General features: G+C 49.3%; 2 protein-coding genes across 5 annotated transcripts; one reads left to right on the top strand and one right to left on the bottom strand.

Annotated features, from left to right (window-relative positions):
- The first annotated feature begins 24 nt into the window (after window positions 1-24).
- On the top strand, window positions 25-16,521 carry LOC1277580 (chondroitin sulfate proteoglycan 4). 4 transcript variants are annotated; one of them, XM_061655007.1, is made up of 11 exons: window positions 25-123; window positions 5,677-6,188; window positions 8,828-9,024; window positions 9,094-9,324; window positions 9,388-9,789; window positions 9,874-11,132; window positions 11,191-11,350; window positions 11,406-12,944; window positions 13,015-13,315; window positions 13,383-13,748; window positions 13,815-16,521. In XM_061655007.1, exons 2-11 carry the CDS (start codon window positions 6,110-6,112, stop codon window positions 16,487-16,489), a joined length of 7,209 nt encoding a protein of 2,402 aa, XP_061510991.1. In that variant the 5' UTR covers window positions 25-123; window positions 5,677-6,109; the 3' UTR covers window positions 16,490-16,521. The 4 variants fall into 4 exon arrangements, with proteins under 4 accessions (XP_061510991.1, XP_061510990.1, XP_061510989.1 ...); XM_061655006.1 differs by having other exon boundaries at window positions 79-181; XM_061655005.1 differs by lacking the exon at window positions 25-123 and adding an exon at window positions 886-1,168.
- A 287-nt stretch (window positions 16,522-16,808) lies between these two features.
- Window positions 16,809-18,863, bottom strand: LOC1277581 (uncharacterized). The gene is made up of 3 exons (XM_061655016.1): window positions 18,269-18,863; window positions 18,172-18,186; window positions 16,809-18,026 (listed from the first exon to the last, which is right to left on the bottom strand). Exons 1-3 carry the CDS (start codon window positions 18,462-18,464, stop codon window positions 17,599-17,601), a joined length of 639 nt encoding a protein of 212 aa, XP_061511000.1. The 5' UTR covers window positions 18,465-18,863; the 3' UTR covers window positions 16,809-17,598.
- Window positions 18,864-19,071: the final 208 nt, after the last annotated feature.

Genomic DNA, 19,071 nt, shown 5'->3' with positions numbered 1-19,071 from the left:
GAGACCCGCACACGAGACTCGCCGGGCCCGTCGGATCTCGCGTAACGGCTCGCGGGAGTGGCCCTGGGACCTCACTCGTAACGCATCTTTCAAACGAAACGGATGCCATCTGGCAGCGTGACGGTGAGTTTTTGCGCGAGGGACATCGTGTCGCTGGTGGAATCAAAAACAGGGGAAAAAGGTACATAAAAACCTAGTGACGTTTAGAAAGAATCGTGTTGTAGTTCCGTGTTTTTACAAGAATTTCCAAAAAAACGTGTTTTTCTTTTCGCGTTCCCTTGGCTTCCGGGAGGATCGATCGTTTGTGCGCGTATAGGGCGAAGATGGGTGTGTAGGTGTGTCTGTGTTTTACCGATTTTTATGAATTGAGCAACATTGAACGGAAAAGAAACTCCCGCAGACGAATGGCAGCAACAGGAATACACACAGCAAAAAAAAAATCAAAAAAATGTGCGCCATCCTCTTACGCATACGCATCACCCCAGCAGGGTGGGTGAGCGCGCGCACGCCAGTAAAGAAAATATAAACAGACAGTTTTCGGCACAGCACCCGCCCCCCCACCTCCCGGTCCTGTCGCGTTTGCAGACAGCGTCGGGGAAAAAGCTGACGGATCCAAAATCATCGCACGGAGGAGGCGATGGGAAATGGTGAAAACTCAAGTGAAAAACCCCCCATTGGTTTAGAATTAACGCGCACGGCGACGCGTTTTGCGTCTCGCGTGTGTAGAAACAAACCAGGGAGTGGTGGGTGAAAGAGGATGGGTGTGTAGCGCAGTAAGGATTGGTTTGGGTGCTTCAAAATTAAGTGGAAAACAGCGGTGTAGGAAAATGGTACGCCCGTGAATGTGTGTGTGTGTGTGTGCGGGGTGCTTTACGGGAATTTATTTTTGTCACCGCCGCACGAGAAGACCCGAATCACGCAGTCCACCCGCCTGCTGGCGGCGGGAAGAGGGATTTTCCCGTCTCCCTGCTCCGGTGTTCCCGTTTTGGGGTGTGTGTGTGTTTGAGAGAGAGAAGACGACGATGGCGACAGTGGCGAAGATTTGTGTGCGATCGCAGTTGTGTTTCGGGCGGCGTGACATACGGTCCGCTCTTTGCAGATCGCGTAGCAGGAAGCGAGAAAATCCCTGGGGGAAGAACGTGCAATTCGTGGAAAACCTTCATATACGGTGATAATTAATTGTGAAACAAGTGTTGTGAAAAAGAGAAAATTAATTAAAGTGGAAAACAACCGTCAAAAGTATAGGTTTGTTTTTGGCGAATTAAAACGAGATGATCTCGTTCGCGATCGTTTTGGGATAGTGTGATGAGATGTGGGACATGCAGCTCCCGATCTTCTTGCCATGTGTGTGTGTCTTTTCAGAGCAAATCCGTCTCAGTACGGTGAACGTGACAAACTTCTTTCCCTAAAAAAAAACTAATAAGAAAACAGAACGGTTCCCCTTGATCGTCGCGCGTCTTGTTGCAGTGAAGCGTGCCATGACGTGAGTCACCACCGTGCCGCAACCGTGCCGGATGATTCACGGTTGACAATCACGATCGTTTGCGCGACAGCAGCAGCAGGGTACGTCACGCATTCACGTGTGTGCTCCTCAAAACGTCAGGCAGAGAGTGTGTGTAATATTTTATAAACCCGCCAGCAAGCACCGTAACGAAGCTCAAGCGGAGTTTAGGAAATGCTGGTGAATTTGCTTCTTACGCTGCTTACGTTCCAGTGCCGTGCGAGTGTGTGATCGACACGATCGTGTTTGACGATCAGCCTGCTCTACCAGGCACAACCGAACCGACCGACCGGCGATCCCGGCCTGGCAGCGTGTATTTATAGCGGCGCGTATGACGAAGGGCCTATACCGTGCCATGACAGCAGCAGCAGTAGCAGCAGCAGCATGCCGCCAACGCCACCATCGTGGACATCCAAGCCGCGCACCATCACTCAGCACATTACCAGTGGCGTGAAGATGCTCTGTACACTGTTTGGTGATCCTGGAAGTTACGATCATTATCGCAAAATTCTGCCGCCCTCTTTCGCCTTCAATCGTAAGAAGACGCACGCAAGGAACCGGATGCAAGGGCAAGACGATTCGTTATATTCTTGCGTTTCTGCGGGTTATTAAAATTCGCATGTCGCTTTTGGGCGATCTTCTACTGCCGGGGCATTATGAAATGTGGCATATTGCGAGATGCAGATGAAACCCTCTTCTTGGGGGCAGTCGGCAGAGGTCGTCAGAGTGTGAGACGATCTGGTTCGCTGCAGTTTGATGCTCCAACCTTTTTTCACTCTCGTTTCACTCCCTTGAGGGTGTCTAATACACGGACGAACGTCACGCAGGAAACGGTATGTCTTGTCAATCGTCAAACCGTAACCGTAAAGCACGGTTCAGGGTGCGTCTTCAAAACCCCACGAACGACCGGAATGTTGCTTGAGGAAGTCAAAGGTTTACGAAGTTGGGAGATGCAAAACTAAACACACACGCGTATTCTTGGACGAATTATTTTGGCAGTTTTTGTTTTGTTATCTTCTTCTTGGGGTTTGTACTTATTCTCGATTCTGCTCAAGAATGCCAGCTGTCGGAAGCGTCAAAAAATGAAATACGGCAAGAAGTTTGAATGCTCCAAAACGCCACGGGCATGGGCATTCAAGACGCGTCGTGTCTTCGGATCCATTTTCCCCCCTCTAGGATTGAGGTTTTATTTCCCTTTTTAACACTGACAAAAGGGGGCACGAGCAGGGTAGATGTATTTATAAAAAAACAAAGAACGCACTCAACTTTACCGGTCATGCGTAACGAGGTGTACGCGCATTGCGCTACCGCAACGCCCAGACACGCTCCTCTCGTTTGGATACGCCGTTGCCATAGATCGTTCAGATTCGATGAAATTTATTTGATCGACCTTACCCGATAGACGGTCGGATCCAAGTTGGCGAATGCCAACGCCGACCCTCTTTAAAAGTGGATTAATTACTTTACCCACTTCGCCCACGTGAGCATTACGACAGTTGCAAGCGCGCACATACACACACACTGTGCGTCGGTTAAAGTGGCCACGCTCTTCTGGCCGCTTGTTGCGTACGTTACTAAATGGGGTGGTGAAGCTAGCCGGAAATTGATTGCAATTTCACACGTTCTACCCGTATTAGGAGTGTGGGTCCGTTTGTGTGCGATCTTTAAGTGTGTCTAAGTGGTCAGTTAGAGTTGGCCTGCTCAGAGCTCAACCAGTGGGCAGGAGCTGCTTCCTCAAAGACGTCTTGTCGCTACTATAAAGTACCTTCTCGAGGACATTGACATCTTCAGGTCGGTACTGCTCCACTGCTTGTTAGGATCAGTTTACAAGCTGTTTCTACTAGACATCTACGCCTCTAGACATCTTCCTGCTTCCGTCATTCATATTGGAAAATAGAATTCTACATCCCTCTATCGCGCTTCACACCTAAGCCGTTAGTCATTTTCTCTACATTCTCTCCACTCTCCTACGGGGTATTTAATCCTGCCTGCGCTCACGCGTAATTTATGGCTAATTAACAGAAGCACGCCTTTAAAGAATGACTGCGGACTGCGAGGAAAATACAGCTTCCGATCGCGAACCCGCGGACACCCAACACCTTCAACAAACACCATATTATTGTCATCATCACCGAGCGGCCCGAAGGCAATTTATGGCGCTCGGGACAAGAATAGGAATTAAAGATGGGCCTATACAGGCTGGAAAATTTATGGAAGCTAGCTGTATGAGTGCGGGGGTTTGATCCTGCAGTGCCTTTCCTCGCGTTTTCATTCTTAATAGCCGTAAGCGATTGACGGTTTGTGTGATGAGTGTGTTTTGTAGTGCCGAAGAGGAAGACATTGTTGAGCAATGTGTAGTTTACATTTTTCCTCCGTCCATCGTTCTGGTACGCTGCCTTTATCCATAACTGTAGGTCATTAATTTTTACACCCCCTTTTTCTTTTGGTCTTTAAGTCCTTTCCAATAAAATCTCCAAAACTGTCTTAAAGCAACAATGTCAGACAAATGTCTGACTCCTTCTTTTTGTGTTGCCTTCTTTCTGCGTGACTCTGACGGCTCTGCTGTCCTCAATCTGAGTCAAGAGTGACAGACCTCCTTCTGCTCTTATGAGGGAGTTTTCCTTTAGTAGGTATAGGAGCACCCATAAACTAGCTAATTAACGTGGGATAGTTGGGTAAATATAGAACCCGTGTCTGTGTGTGTTTGTAAGTGGATTTCCCATTCGAAATGGGCAATCGTGTTACGGTTCCAAATCGAAATCTTAATCTTCCGAGAAAAGGGCGACGCCTCTACGGAGCAAGGGGGTGCAACTTCAAAGACGGTGCATTCCCGTTTGATGTTGCAGTAATAAGCCAAACTAGACACTTTTTTGCAATAAAAGAAAGCGCTTTGATGAGCTCTTTTCGTTCTTATAACATTCAACCTGCACAAGAAGTGATCATACTGTTTTAATAATTAAAAGCAACATAATTGTGTTCGCCTCTCTCTCACACACACACACACACAATTGTCCCGTAGATGTTAAGTAGCTTGTCGTGTGACACAGTGCGATCACTAGACGCAGCGATTGATGGTACCAGGTTTGTTTACCTTCCGTTTGGAGAGGGGTTGGAAAAACTGTGCGACGATCCGCCAAGTGTACACAGCCACTCTTCCAACGATCGACGCCGGTTGCAAGTGCGTTTTGCTTTGATGCGCTTCGCTTTTAGCTGTGATGAGGCTAAATTAAGAGGACCGTCGTGGACCGTTGGGGTTTTAACGCCACTCGAGAAGTGGGCAGCATGGGCAGGGGAAGAGGTAGTGCTTTGGGACGGAACAAAGAGGATCCCGGGGGTAAGAGCGATGGGCAGGTGGATCATTGGCATCGGTAAAGTGCATTGGCTCGGTTCCTCTGGGCTGTCTGAGCGGAGAAGAAGCAAATGAAAAGTGACTAGAACGGGGAATAGGTAAAAGGTACTATATGGGATATTTTACTCCTGCAAGTATGCAAAGGCGTTACATTTGGTACAAAAACCCATTTTTAAGCGTGAAATTTGTTGCTTGTGGTTTATAATAAATCAAATGATTTCAGTTTTTTGGATTGTTTTCATAAAAGATCGAAGCATCGAAACAAACTGCTCCTTCCACGAGCGCATCCTCTCCTAAGCATTTTCACTTTCCACGCCTTCTGCCCTTGTGAAATGTAACACCAATCGTCACGCGAAGCTGCCGCCGTTACAGGGAAATGTGGTGAGAACACATTTTTCAACGCCACCCTCCCTCTAAACGCCACGATCGGGTGGTGGTGGTAGCGCGCAGGGCATTATCGTGCGTTTGTTTGTTTGCGTTTTCAAGCGTTGATCGGGCCGGGATTACCCGATTGATGGGCCCCACGAATTCGGGCGCAAATTTGTTTTGACCGCGATGCGACAACGCGTGATTACTGGAATGAATTAGTGTCCCCGTCCCTTCCCCTGTCCCCTGTCCCCTGTCACCCTGCTCGCTATGGCGCTTTGGGATGAACCACGATCGGAATGCAGCGCCGATCTCGCGGCAGCATCGCGATGTCGCATTAGCTGACATCGCTACGGAGAGCCAAAAACAACCAAACAAAACCACACAGCCTCTCCTACTCGCTGTGTGTTTGTGTTAAGTGATTAAGACGTTTTAAAATTTCATTCGCATTTGATTCTAGCGGTAGCTGTTGTGAAAGACCTCACCGGTGAGGAGGGCGCCGACAAGGGGAGAAAGTGCCTATTGTTGTGGTGCCGTGCTGCGTGTGTTTTGGTGGAAGAAACAGAAAAAAAACAACGAATAATGCAGCTATGTTGCTGTAGTGAAATAGTGCAATGCGGGACGACAGACGAAATATGGCGACGGTGAAGTGTGTTGTGATCGAAAAGGAATGCAAATGTGTGAAGCGAATGGTGGTGATCGCATAAGAAGGCATAATTTATGCTCCAAATATACATACATACATACATACACACAGTGTTTCACACAAAATACACACAGCTAGAGCGTGTTAGGCCGTGTGTGTGAGTGTGTGAGTGTGGAGCCAAGGCTCAAGTTAATTATCCCTCGGTAAAGCCAGTGTACCGGCAATACGGGCTTGTTACCCGGCGGCCATGGATCAGCTACAGCGCCGGATACGGATGTGGATATTTATCTCAATTCTAAGCCTAACGCTCATCGATGCCGTCAAGGGTAAGTACTGATATGAGGGAGTTGGGAGAAAAGATTGAAGGAAAGCCGCCGTAATCATAGGAAACGCACAATCTTGCGTTCGGAATCACAGCTAAACGTGCAGCACGTGCGGCATACTGGTGAGAGCCCTCCCTATTCCCCCTTAAACAGAGCGAGCGGAAAAGTTGACGATCATGAAGATTAATGAATAAAGATGTCATATGGTCGAAAGGTGGCGTGGTTTAGGAAAGGGAATAAGACGGAGGGGAGCGGTTTAAAGGCGACAGATGGTTTCTTTTTTTCTCCTCCGCCTGATAGGTGCCGCAAACATACACTCTACCAATTAGGGTGTAGTGAAGCTAGTGAGACGTAATCGATACCGTTTATTTTTAACAGCCTTCGGAACGTTATTAAACACATATCCAGGGAATATATTCTATGGAGCAACTTGTTTAATGCAGTCATCAAGAGCAGTCAGCAGTCATCATTCTAAAGTTATCGAAGAAACATCAAATATATATCAGGTTATTGTTAGATGAGTTTTTAGGGATTTTTTGAAGAGCAGCTAAAATACAAATGATTCTTATTAGGAACCAATACTAAACAACATGGGGGCAGTCCCGTGGTACAGTCGTCAACTCGAACGACTCAATAACATGCTCGTCATGGCCTGTTCAAGCCCAGATTGAACCGTCCTCCCGTAGCAAGGAGTGACTATCCGGCTACATGGTAATGAATCGAAGGTCTCGAAAGTCTGTATAGGCCGGCATGTCTGCGCAGGACGTTACGCCAAATAGAAGAGGAACTAAACAACATCCATTTACGATCAAAGTACTAGTGTGACCAAGATCTTAGTCCTGCAAAAGTCGATCAATGATTTACATAGATTCTGTTTGTGCTGTGTTAGTGTTATCCGGCGCTACAACCGCTTTGCGGTCTTGGCTTGCCTCAGGAGTGTCCGAAACTGGTCACGGTCTCGCACCTTCGTCTGCCCATCCGTTATCCCGACCTCAACACCATCCTGATAAGTCAATTTGGGCCTACCACGACTCTTCTGCCCTTGTGGACGGCTTAAAAAGACTTTATGGGCTGGAGATTCGTTTTATACCTTTTGAATAACTCAATCCAGATACGAAAATTCATTCTTAACTTCATTCCTTTATAATATCTTAAATTGAAGGTAGGCAAAGGAATAAAGCAGAAGATATTCCGATGTATTAGTTTCACTTGAGATGATCATCTTTTGAAGGAAGTTGAACTTGAAAAGATACCCTGAAGAAAAAAGAGATATATTGATGTATTTCATCTCTAGATTGCATATCATTTTTCATCCGCGGGCAGCGATCCAATGTCATGTGCTTATCATTAAGCGCATCAAATAACTCCCCATTTTCCCCGCAAAGACATCCCAAAGCCCCTCGTGATATAAAGACATAAACCCATCACTCCACGACTCCACTTCAGGGAGATCGGGTAGGAAAATATTAAACCATCTTCCTACACCCGCTGAAAGACGAAAGCACTCTCATCTAGCACTAATAGCATACGTAAACCATTTAATATGCCTGGGGAAAAATGAACTGGAGGGAACCATTTCGAACAGCCAGTCCGTCCGTCAGCAGTACATATCGATTGACGAATATTGACAATACCGGCGTACGCGCGCAGCAGCAACAGTACCGAGAGGCGCCCGGCCCAAACAAACAAAAGCCAGCACTGCGCCAGCCCTAACAGAGGGAATCTATAAACATTGTACCGAGCCGTGGCGTGGAACACTCTAATGGATGGCAACAGCAGGATCCCGTAGAATTCAAGGCCGCACTCTATTCCATCCAGTGTGTGTGTGTAGCGGTGTGAAGCGGATGGGGAACGCACTCTAAACGTGCTCAATTGTTTCAAAACGGTTGAGCTGTGTTGTGTTCCAGATGGGGGCGGATGGGGTGCAGAAAATGGAACGCACACATGATGCGTGTCATGTCAGACGGTTTCCAATAGTTGGGCCGAATTCCAACTCAGCGCCAGATACTCCGTGCCCGATGATCCCGATCGTGACGCAACTCGCCCGAGGGGATTGGACGTTGTGTTTAGTTGGGGCGAATGTGAGGATCACCGTATTATTGTTGAAGATTCTAAAATAGACATGCTCTAAGGGTCCATGCTTGCGCCCAATACAATGGATGTTGTTCTTGAGGCATTGTCACATGCGTGATTTGTGTGAAACGAGCGTGTACTTTGAATCGTGATCAATGCTGCTACATGTCACGTCCCCGTAGGTTCGTTGGCACCCTGACCTAGCTCAAACTGTTGATGCTGTCTGCTCGATCAAATTTGACGCCTCAAACCTCACAGCTTACCCAACATTGCTCCCATCGTGTTCCGATGCAAGCGATGAAATATATATTCGACGGTGGAAGCTGTTAAACGCCCCGCGATCGACTTTTCACACCTTCCATTTGGATGGTACACGGTGAAGAAAGAGTCACGTGCGTTCGATGTTAAATCCCCTTCTGCTCCGATCATTCCCATTCTCTTCGCATTTCGCTCAATTAATCATACGCTTTCTTTGCACTTTCTTGTTTTTTGGTGTGCTGTTGTTCTGCATCTCATTCCACTAAAACTCTCATCACCTTCGCGGAAACGACCGGCGCACTGTCTGGCAGTATCGTTCTATGGCGCCAGCCACATCACAATCCCGATGCAGGAGTCAAAGATGTCCACCAACATACGGTTACGGTTCCGCACGCGGCAGGACAATGCGCTGATGCTCGTAACGGCCGGCCGCACCGACTACGCGCTGCTCACGATCGATGGTGGTAAAATTAGGTTCAGCTTCAAGATAAATGACTCTCAGACGGATGTAAGTGTGTTGTGGCGTCTGGTTGTGGTGTATCGTTTGATCTAAATCTTCCCTTCCCCGTATGTCTAGCTCTGGTCACCGGGAACGCTAAAGATCAACGATCTGCAGTGGCATGACATTTCAATTTCGCGCTACGCCGCCAATCTGACGCTCCAAATCGACGAGTACTTTGCGACGAAAACGCTCCCCCCGAAGGTGATGGAGCTGAACGTACATATGGGCGTGACGCTCGGTGGGAAGGGTGACTACAACGAGCCGTACCTGAGCGCACTGCCAAGCTTTCGTGGTTGCATCGCTGATGTAAGTGTTTTGGGGCATCTTTCGTTGGGACACTACTTCAACAACTTCTTCCCTATATTGCAGGTATTTTACAACAACATTAACGTGTTTAAACGCGCACGGGAAGGTACTGGGCATCCGACCGCCCACGATGTGTCGTGGATCTGCTCGCCCGAGTTCGATGCCGATCGGGACGTACCGATCAGCTTCCTGGACGACGACAGCTACAGCGTGCTGCACAAACCGACCTCACGGTCGGGCGATCGGTGGAGCTTCGAGTTTCGTACGATCGAACCGTTTGGGACGCTGCTCAGTAACATTCCACGCTCGACCAAGCACGACTACATGATGCTGGAGATCGTGCAGAGCAAGCTGCGGCTGCTGGTCGGCAAAGGATCGAACGCCGTCGAGCTGATACCGGATCGGAACGTTTCCGATGGCAAGTGGCATAACGTTTCGATTACCTACAGCCCGATGTTGGTCGATGTGAGTAGCGTTTCGGATCTGTAGTCGGTGGTCTTCCGGTGGTCAAATTTCACCTGGTTTATGACCGTTCTTTGCTCTGTTTAGATTATGGTCGACGAGACGAGCAACAGTGCAACGTTCGCGAACGGCAGCAGCCAGGTGATCGAGCTGGAGGAAGACTTCTACATCGGTGGTCTCGATGCGGAGCGGCACCGGAAAGCGTCGCTCAAGCTGATCCGCGAAACCGAATCCAGCTTCAAGGGCTGCATGCGCAACGTCATCCTGGACGATGAGGAGGTCGGCTTCCCGCACTTCAAGGTGACGCACCACGTGACGGTGGACTGCGTGTGGAAGTATCCGTGCATCGAGAAGCAACCGTGCATTATCAGCTCGCAGTGCCAGCACCAGGGCATCGAGGACTTTATCTGCTACTGCGACCAGGCGTACTGCATCAAGGCGGACTACGGGGAGCGCTATAAGATCTTTACGCGCTCAATGTCCCGCGTAGAGCTGGAGCTGCTGGAGATCAACCCGATGGAGGTGATGGAGGGGGGGATTGCGTTTTTGTCGCGCGAGTTTATCAACGTGCTGTTCGATTATCCGGAGATGGGCGTTAAGGAGGCTTCGATTGTGTTTCACATCGTGCAGCCACCGAAGCATGGGCGGGTGACGATCTCTTCCTATGGCGCGGAAAGCAACAGGACCGTTACGCAGACTAAGTTTTTCTCACATATTGATCTCAGCACGGACAAGGTGAAGTACACGCACAATGGGGATGAACATCCGACCGATCACATGACGATCGATATGCAGCTGATGTCGTTTTCGAGGGAGTCCAAGCTGCCGGACGTCTCTGGGAAGCATCGATTTGTACTGCACGTGAATGTAACGCCGGTGAATGATCCTCCAGTGTTGCAGTTGCCACCGAACAGGCATATCCGCATCACGCAAGGTATCCCCAAGGCGATCGGTACCGATGTGTTGAATGCGGATGATCCAGATAGTGCTCCCGACACGCTCATCTACACCATCCTCATGAGTCCCAACTCAGAAGCTCAACAGGGACGGGTGGAAGTGAACGGGAAGGCAGTGACAACGTTCTCTCAGTCGGACATTAATGCGGGCAGTGTGACGTACGTGATCAACTCGAAAGGATCGGAAGATTCACACTTCGATCTGACGGTGCAGGTGTCGGATGGGATGGAAACAAGCCCAGCGAGCTCGGTGCGTGTCTCTGTACTGCCACTGCAGCTGAGAATGATCAACAATACGGGGTTGGTGTTGATACACAAGTCAGCGGCAACGATCACTCCGTACAATCTTTCGTTCGTACCGAATGCTGAGGAAGAGAATGTTGATATGAAGTGAGTAGATGGGAATGTGACACCAAGAGATGTGTTCTAACCGCTGGGTCCTTTCCAGGTTCGATGTTGTGCAGTCGCCGCTGTACGGAAACTTACAGAAGCTCCGAACGGTGGACTCTTCGTGGGTAAATGTTGACTCCTTCACCAGCAGCCAGGTAGCGTTGGGGCAGATACGATATCTACACGTCACAGACTTCCCTCAACATGACGAATTTAAGGTAAGGAGGTCTCTTCCACATGATCTTGTCTAACCTGTATCTTCTTTCGTTCTAGTTCACGGTATCTCTCGGTCCAGTCACGACCCCAACGTATGATTTTCGAATATCCTTCACCAAACTACGCATCGGCATCGTGCGACAATCGAACATGCACATCAACACGAAAGAAAACACGATCCGGGCGGATTTTCTCTTCCACCAAACGACTCCAATCGTAACGCTTTCACGTAACGTCATCTACACCGTCGTAACGGCACCGAAATTCGGTGTAATTTACGTCGAGGGACATCCCCAAATGGCTCGCCCGGGGCACTCCTTCACCCAGCACGAGATCGATAAGAATCTTATCAAATATCGTACCTACCGGTCGTCGTACGGTAGCTTCGTCGATACGTTCGAGTTCGTCGTATCGGTGCCGGAGTGTGAAGATGTTCAGGGAAAGATGGACTTTATCTACACCCCGCCCGACTATCTCGCCAAACAGATCGTGTACCAGAAGCGCGAGAAGCTGTACGTACACGAGGGCAACAAGACGGCACTGTCGCGAACGCACTTTGAGGTGTACTTTAACAAGTTTAACTTTCTTTCGTTTAACCTGACGCATCACCCAAAGCATGGCAAGATCTGTTTGATAAATCCACGCACATTTGAGGCGAAAGATATTGGAACGTTCACGCTGCAGGATCTGTTCCTGGGGGACATTCACTACTGTCACGATGATTCAGAGTCTACGAGGGATAGCTTTCGGTTGCTGATCCTTTCGGATGATGAGACGGACTTTCAGTATGTGTGTGAGATACAGGTGGAGATCACGCTGCAGAATGATAATGGGCCGTACCGGGTGTTTGATAAGGTGTTCCATATAGTGCGCGATGAGACGAAGTTGCTCACTGCCGGGGACTTGAAGTACGACGATCCGGACATTGAGACGCGAGCAAACGATATCGAGTATCGGGCGGTTGCCTGTACGAACGGGGAGCTGTACAAAAATGGCAAACCTTCGGAGTTGTTCACGCAAGACGATCTTGACCATGGACGGATGCTGTTCATGCACAATGGGACGGATAATGGAAAGGTTTCGTTCATTGTGACGGACGGACTGTACGAAGTACCCGGTTCGTTGGAGATTGAAGCATCGGATCCATTTCTGCGCGTTCGCGAATCCAATGCCTCGATCGTGCAGGAAGGTCGAGCGGTACTGCTCACGAGCAGTGATCTTAACATAGACACTAACTTAAATGCGAAACCACAAGATATCGAATATAGGGTAATGGATGGACCAAACAATGGGCTGCTGAAGATGTTTGTGCCAAAGTTTGATACAGGGCAGCTGCATCGGCTTAACAATGCATCGACCGCATACAACTTCTCCCACGCGGACGTACTAGCCGATAGGATCGTGTACTGGAACCGGGATGTGGCATCCATGGACAGGATCAAGTACCGGGTGGGGACGAAAGGTGTGTGGACGGAGGGCGAGGTGATGATCCGGATCTATCCACCGGCTTACTGGGAGCAGCTACGCATACGGCGCAACCAGACACTGTTTGTTGAAGAGTCGACCAGTGTGATCATATCACGTGATGTACTTGAGGTAATTTTTGTTCAGGATACTTCAAGAAAAGGAGTATTTTATATTAATCTAATCGTTTGCTCACCTCCAGATAGTACATCCAAACATCTCACCAGGCGATATAACGTATCTGGTAACGACACAGCCCCAACACGGCTATCTCGAGATACAATCGATCACCTCCGACGACGAGTACAACTCGAAGGTGTTTGATCAGTCAACGATCAATGCAGAGAAGATGTTCTACATACAGGCTGGTGTGAATCAGTCGTCCGATTACTTTACGTTCGATGTTACGAATGGGATTACGTGGTTGTGTGATCTGATGATGAAGATTGTCATCATTCCGGAGCACTTGTACATCCAAACCAACGAGATCGTTGTGGAAGAAGGTAATCTTGGATGAAGATCCAATGTTTTTGGGAGACATTTTTTGACATCTTCTCATATGCTTTGTAGGAAAAACGGTACTACTAGAGCCTGGAGATATGGTACCCTACTCAGAGTACTACATGGGCAAGATCCTGGAGTACAAAATACTGGACCATCCACTGCACGGGAGCATACGGGCGGGAAAATCTTCCAAAGTGAATCGATTTACTCAGAAACAGCTGGAAGCGGGTATGATCACGTACGTGCACAATGGTAGCGAGAACTCGTCCGATACGATCCGGTTAGTGGCGTTGAGCCGGAACAAGGAGAGTGTACCGTTTATCCTGTCGATTAAAATACTGCCCGTGAACGACGAGATACCGCAGCTGGTCACCAACACCGGGCTGCACATGTGGATCGGTGGAAAATCGATGATTGGCAGCAATGATCTAAGTATGAAGTGTTCAAAATCAACCGTAAACACTATCTAACCTGCGATCTGTTTATCTTCTTTTCCAGTGGCCCAAGACTACGACACTCCACCGGAAAATCTGACCTTCTTCGTGCAGCAAATGTCCGGCGGGTATGTCGCGTTCAAGGATAGCTACAACAAGAAGACGCACTCCTTCACGCAGCAGGACATCAACAGCAACGTGGTGTACTTCATCCACGATAGCAGCAACCAGAACGGGAAGGTCGTGTTCTACGTCAGTGACGGTGTCCACAACACCACAGAAAATGTGCTCCACATCGTCACTAACCCCGTCGCACTGGAAGCGATTCGGAATGAGGTGCTGCACGTGTTCCCGCTTACCCGCAAGCAGATTCTCCCCGACCAGCTGTACTACAAATGTTCGGATGATGATCGGGACGTGCGGTACGTTGTGACGGTTCCACCACAGATGGGCCGATTACTGTTCGAGCAGGTGGAGTTTGGCTATTCGAACGAGATTACCGAGTTCACACAATACGATGTGGAGAATGGACGTATCTTCTACGAGCATACGCACCCGATGGTGGAGCTGAAGACAAACGATTCCTTCTACTTTGACGTGACAGCACCGCTGTCGAACAGTTTAGTCGATCAGATCTTCAACATTGACGTTTCGGTGTCGTCCGGTGGTCTGTTGCGCTTCCTCCCCGTTCCGAGGATCACCATCGAGGAGGGCGAATCAGCACCAATCAAGCTGGATCTTTCCAAGGTACTGGAATACCTGGAAACGCGCGCCGGCATCGGTGCCCCCGAGCTCTACATCGAAGTCCATCCGCCCGCCCACGGGCTGGTCGAGCTGGAGGACGAAAGCCCGGAGGTGAACCGGTTCTCGCTGAACGATTTCTACACCAACAAGGTGATCTACAAGCACGACCACTCGGACACGGTCGAGGACCGGATCGCGCTGGCCGTGTTTCTCGTGCCGGGTCATCTGTTCCTCTGCAACATCACCATTCCAGTGACGATCAATCCCGTCAACGATCAGCCATTCCATCTGCTCACGCCCTCTCCACACATTTCCGTGATCGAGGGTGAAAATGAAACGATCACCTCGACCCACCTGCTTACGGAGGACGCCGATACGGATCCGCGCGACATCGTGTACGATGTGATTAGTGGGCCGAACCTGGGCGTGCTGTTGAAGATATCGGACGAGGGTTATCCGCAGGATATCATCACGTACGGCAATCAGTTTACGCAGGCGGACATTAACGAGAACCGCATCATCTACACGCATTCGGGCAATCCGCAGTCGACGACGTTCTACTTCAAGGTGTCGGATGGCAAGTTTAAGCCGGCGTACGAAATATTTAACATCAAAATACTACCGATCACGATCCTGCCCGGGTTCAACAGCCAGCCGATACTGGTGCAGCAGGGTTCGAACCTGGGTGTGCTGGAACCCCGTCACGTGTCCGTTGAGACGAACGTGCAGAAGAACCGAATCATGTACAACATTACGAAGAACCCGCTGGGAGGTATTATCATTGCGAACAATAAGCCAATTCTGAAGTTTAGCCAGCGGCAGCTAGAGGACGGCAAGATCGGGTACATGCAGACGGACATGAGCCGGTCGAACGATACGTTCCAGCTGGATGCGTTCATACCGGACACGACCTCGGCGTGCCTGGTGGAGGTTAGCATGATCGTGCAGCCGTTCATCATCATCAACCCGATCACGATCACGCCGGGCGATCGGGTACGGCTCAGCTCGACGTTTATCTTCGACAATCCGGCCCAGCTGAAGCTGAATCGCTACAATCCGAAGATAACGATCACGCGACGGCCCAAGTACGGGTGGTTGAAGAAGATTGTGCGCAGCACGGGGCTGGACTATGCAGAGCAGCAGAGTGATAAGGAGATTAGTTCCTTCACGTACAAGGAGCTGAAGAGTGGCGTGATCTACTATTCGGCGCGTAAGTTCAATCAGGACTTTCAGTCCATCAATGACAACTTCGAGTACGTGCTGTCGACCAAGACGGCCCAGCCGGGTCAGGGGACGGTACCGATCGAGATCTACTCACCGTCCGGATCGCACGACAGCGACAATGACGTCAACATCGTCACCACGGAGTCTGTAATCCCGCTGGACTATCTGATTGCCGTTTGCATTGCCGTCGCTGCGATCGTGTTGATCCTCATCACCGTTCTTCTGCTCCGCTGTCGCTCAAAGGCATCGCACAAGAGCAACGATCTGGACAAGGACAATCCACCGTCTCTCCCGCGACCGCCCGACTTTATGACGCTAAACAATCGGATGTACACACCGTCGGAGAATGAATCACTGCCCGTGACAAACTCCTCCACTCCGCTACCGATCATCAGCAGCATCCCACACTGCAAGGTCATACCGATGGGTGGGCTCGACAACACACTGCAGCTCGACTCCGAAACGGACGATATGATGGATATGCACGGCGAGCTGCTGCCCAGCATCGGTGGCCACGGGTACCGGTACGGGTACGGCGACGAGAACGACGAGTGGAGCTCGTCCTGTGACGTTGGGCCGGACGTTAACTACTCCACGATCTCGCAGCCGCAGCAGCATCTGCTGCTGCAGCAACACCAACAGTTGCTACCACCGCATCAACAGCAGCACATGCAGCAGCAGCAGCAGCAGCAACAGCAGCAACAAATCCTTTCAACGCCACAGTTGGCTAAGGCGAATCCACTACTCCGCCGCAACCAGTATTGGGTCTAGTGGGAGGATCCCCTGGCAGAGGAGAGAGAGAGAGAGTAAAAAAGCAAAACGATTAGTAGTGTGTTAGGGATGCTATTTCCCTGCAAAAACTGTAAATATTGCCAAAGAATACTCACCAAAAACCAAAAACGCGCGAAGATTTCGATTTTCGGCAGACTGCAATCGTACGATAAAAGGGGGACCCCCTCATAAATACTATCATTGTAGTTAAATTATTAAAAAACGTGTCCTTAATTGTCACACTCATCGTGTAGAATCGGGGTTTCTCTCACTCTCTATTTTTAGCAAAAAATTAAAACATAAACAAAAAAAAAAGCGATTTCTTGGCTCGAGCAGCTATGTGCATCGAAGCTGTGAGACGCGCGTACACACACACATACTTTAATGCAATTTCTCGCGGTACATACACACATCCATACACACTCACTCATCACTTAGTGTACTAGTCTAAGTAGGCTAAACCGAGAAAGCCTTAGCATCAATTACAATATAGGACGGATTTTCTCTTTAAAAAACAAGAAGGCAAACGATTTCCATGGACAAGCATGTGACAAGATGAAACGATAGAACAGAGTGAATGAAAATAAATTCTAAAAAACATAAAATTGTGATGTTTTCAAATACTGATATTGAGAAAAAGATCCTTTCTTCCTGGTGAGTGATTTGACCATTCGAAAACAGAGCGTTCATGGTCTGTCTGTGTAAGTAGAAATACTTAAAATAGCGTATAAACGTCTACATAAATCAATCATTTTAAGTAACTTGTTCATATTCAGGCACGTGTAGTGTGTGCTTGCGTTGAAGATCTAAACGTATTCTAAAAGAAGGAATCTTTCCACCTATCTTAACTAGCGGCTAACTTACAGTGTAATATCTGATCAGAGGCATGGCCTTTAATGAACTCCTACTGAAAATATCTTCTTTTTCAGCACAAATCTTTTAGAAAACAAAGGAAGCAAACACGTTGAAGTACACGTTGCATTCAAAGACACGCAAAGCTAGACTAGAGTAGTTCCACCGGTCGGAACTGCATAAGGAAAAGGAAACTTGGAAGATTTAAATGAAAGCGTAGCCACGATCCCTTGGAAGGATGCGCTCCCAACAGGGTCTCAATACTTCGGCATCGGGTTCTGGCTGGTAGGCGTCACGTTGCAGGCAGCATTATCGTACGAGTAGCTTTCCGTCGAATCTTCCGCCGGATACCGGTGGCTGATCGAGGTCGTCCCCGTCTGCACCGAATTGTCCGCCTCCGTTTCCGGATAGATGCTGACGGTGGTGGAGGCCGGTGGTTTGGCCGCGTTCGCCCCATTCTTCGGCACCGCTTTGGGGCTCTTGGTGTTCGGGTTTTCGTGCGTGTACCCAACGGGACCCTGTTCCTTCTTGTTCAGCTGTGGCAGGCGGCAAAACTCGCGTATTGCGCCCCGGTACCGGTAGCTCAGCAGCACGATTGTGACGCAGGCTAGCGCGAGCACTATACAGGCCACCGTGTTGTAGATGCCAACGACCGATTCCAGGGCGGTGGTACGCTCTCGGAGAGCTGTAAAGAGCACAGGTGAGGCGGGGTGTGAAAGTTAAACAGAAGGGGGAAGGGACACGAAACAATGCAAACAACACACTGTGCGCACCAACACAGCGGTGAAGCGTCAACATGCGTCATCCCGTGCGCCCGCACAACTACTTACACTTGAACAGGTAATCTGAAAACGGGGAAAAGGGAATTTCTTATTAGAATTAGCTACACTTTTTAAAAGGGCATTTGGGTGGAAGAAAAGGGCGTACTTTGGCACTTGTGGAAGCAGCTGTACTCGTCTTTCGCGCACAGCACGCTGCAGTTGCGGCAGCTATTGTTGCTCTCGTCACAGTACTGGTACCGATCGCAGGCAGAATCACACCCCAGGGTGGCCGGAATGGTCCCGAGGGTGGCCAGTGCAAGCAGCAGCAGCATCTCTCTCGGGCTCGAGCAACCGGATCTCATTGCTTTTCCTTTACTTAACACACGCACGCACACACGAACTGTACACGGGCACTGTCACTTCACAACGGATCACTGCAAACACTTCCTGGACCAATGGCTAAGGCTTCAGGTGAAATCAAATGGGCGAATGATGATGGCGATCACCGAAACAAACTGATGCGATGCGGTCGTCGATGACTCATTCGCGCACGTTGCGACGCGTAAGAAGATCCAAGATCGCACCAAGATTATGATACACCACCATCAGCAGCCGTAGCAGTGGTGAAGGCTTACGGGCACTGGGCTTATTTGTTGCTTGGCTGAGGCTGTACACCACCACTGGCTGTGTCTATCTGGTCTGTCTAACAGGCAATGTGATGGAATGCACACAGACACCCCTACACAATCACGTACCGATGTGCTCGTATGTGATCGTATATCATTGTTTTTTTGTAGCTTCAATGCGGGTGTTTGAGTGTGTGAGTACTGGTTTGAGCGTACAGGTGTGCCATCATGTAAAAAAGAAGCTTTTATCACAAGAGGTGCGCTGCAGCATGATGCTGTGCCGAGAGAGGGGAGAAAACACTGATTTTTATGGCAACAGCATAATGAGCCAGATTTATTTTTA

Source organism: Anopheles gambiae, chromosome 3 (assembly GCF_943734735.2).
Source record: "Anopheles gambiae chromosome 3, idAnoGambNW_F1_1, whole genome shotgun sequence".
NCBI lineage: Eukaryota > Metazoa > Arthropoda > Insecta > Diptera > Culicidae > Anopheles > Anopheles gambiae.
This window is presented reverse-complemented; position numbering and strand designations above follow the sequence as displayed.

Coding starts and splice junctions, on each gene's coding strand:
- LOC1277580 (XM_061655007.1), top strand. CDS start 6,110: ATGGATCAGCTACAGCGCCGGATACGGATGTGGATATTTATCTCAATT. Junction 9,025..9,093: donor TAAATGACTCTCAGACGGAT/GTAAGTGTGTTG, acceptor CCGTATGTCTAG/CTCTGGTCACCGGGAACGCT. Junction 13,749..13,814: donor GATTGGCAGCAATGATCTAA/GTATGAAGTGTT, acceptor CTTCTTTTCCAG/TGGCCCAAGACTACGACACT.
- LOC1277581 (XM_061655016.1), bottom strand. CDS start 18,464: ATGAGATCCGGTTGCTCGAGCCCGAGAGAGATGCTGCTGCTGCTTGCA.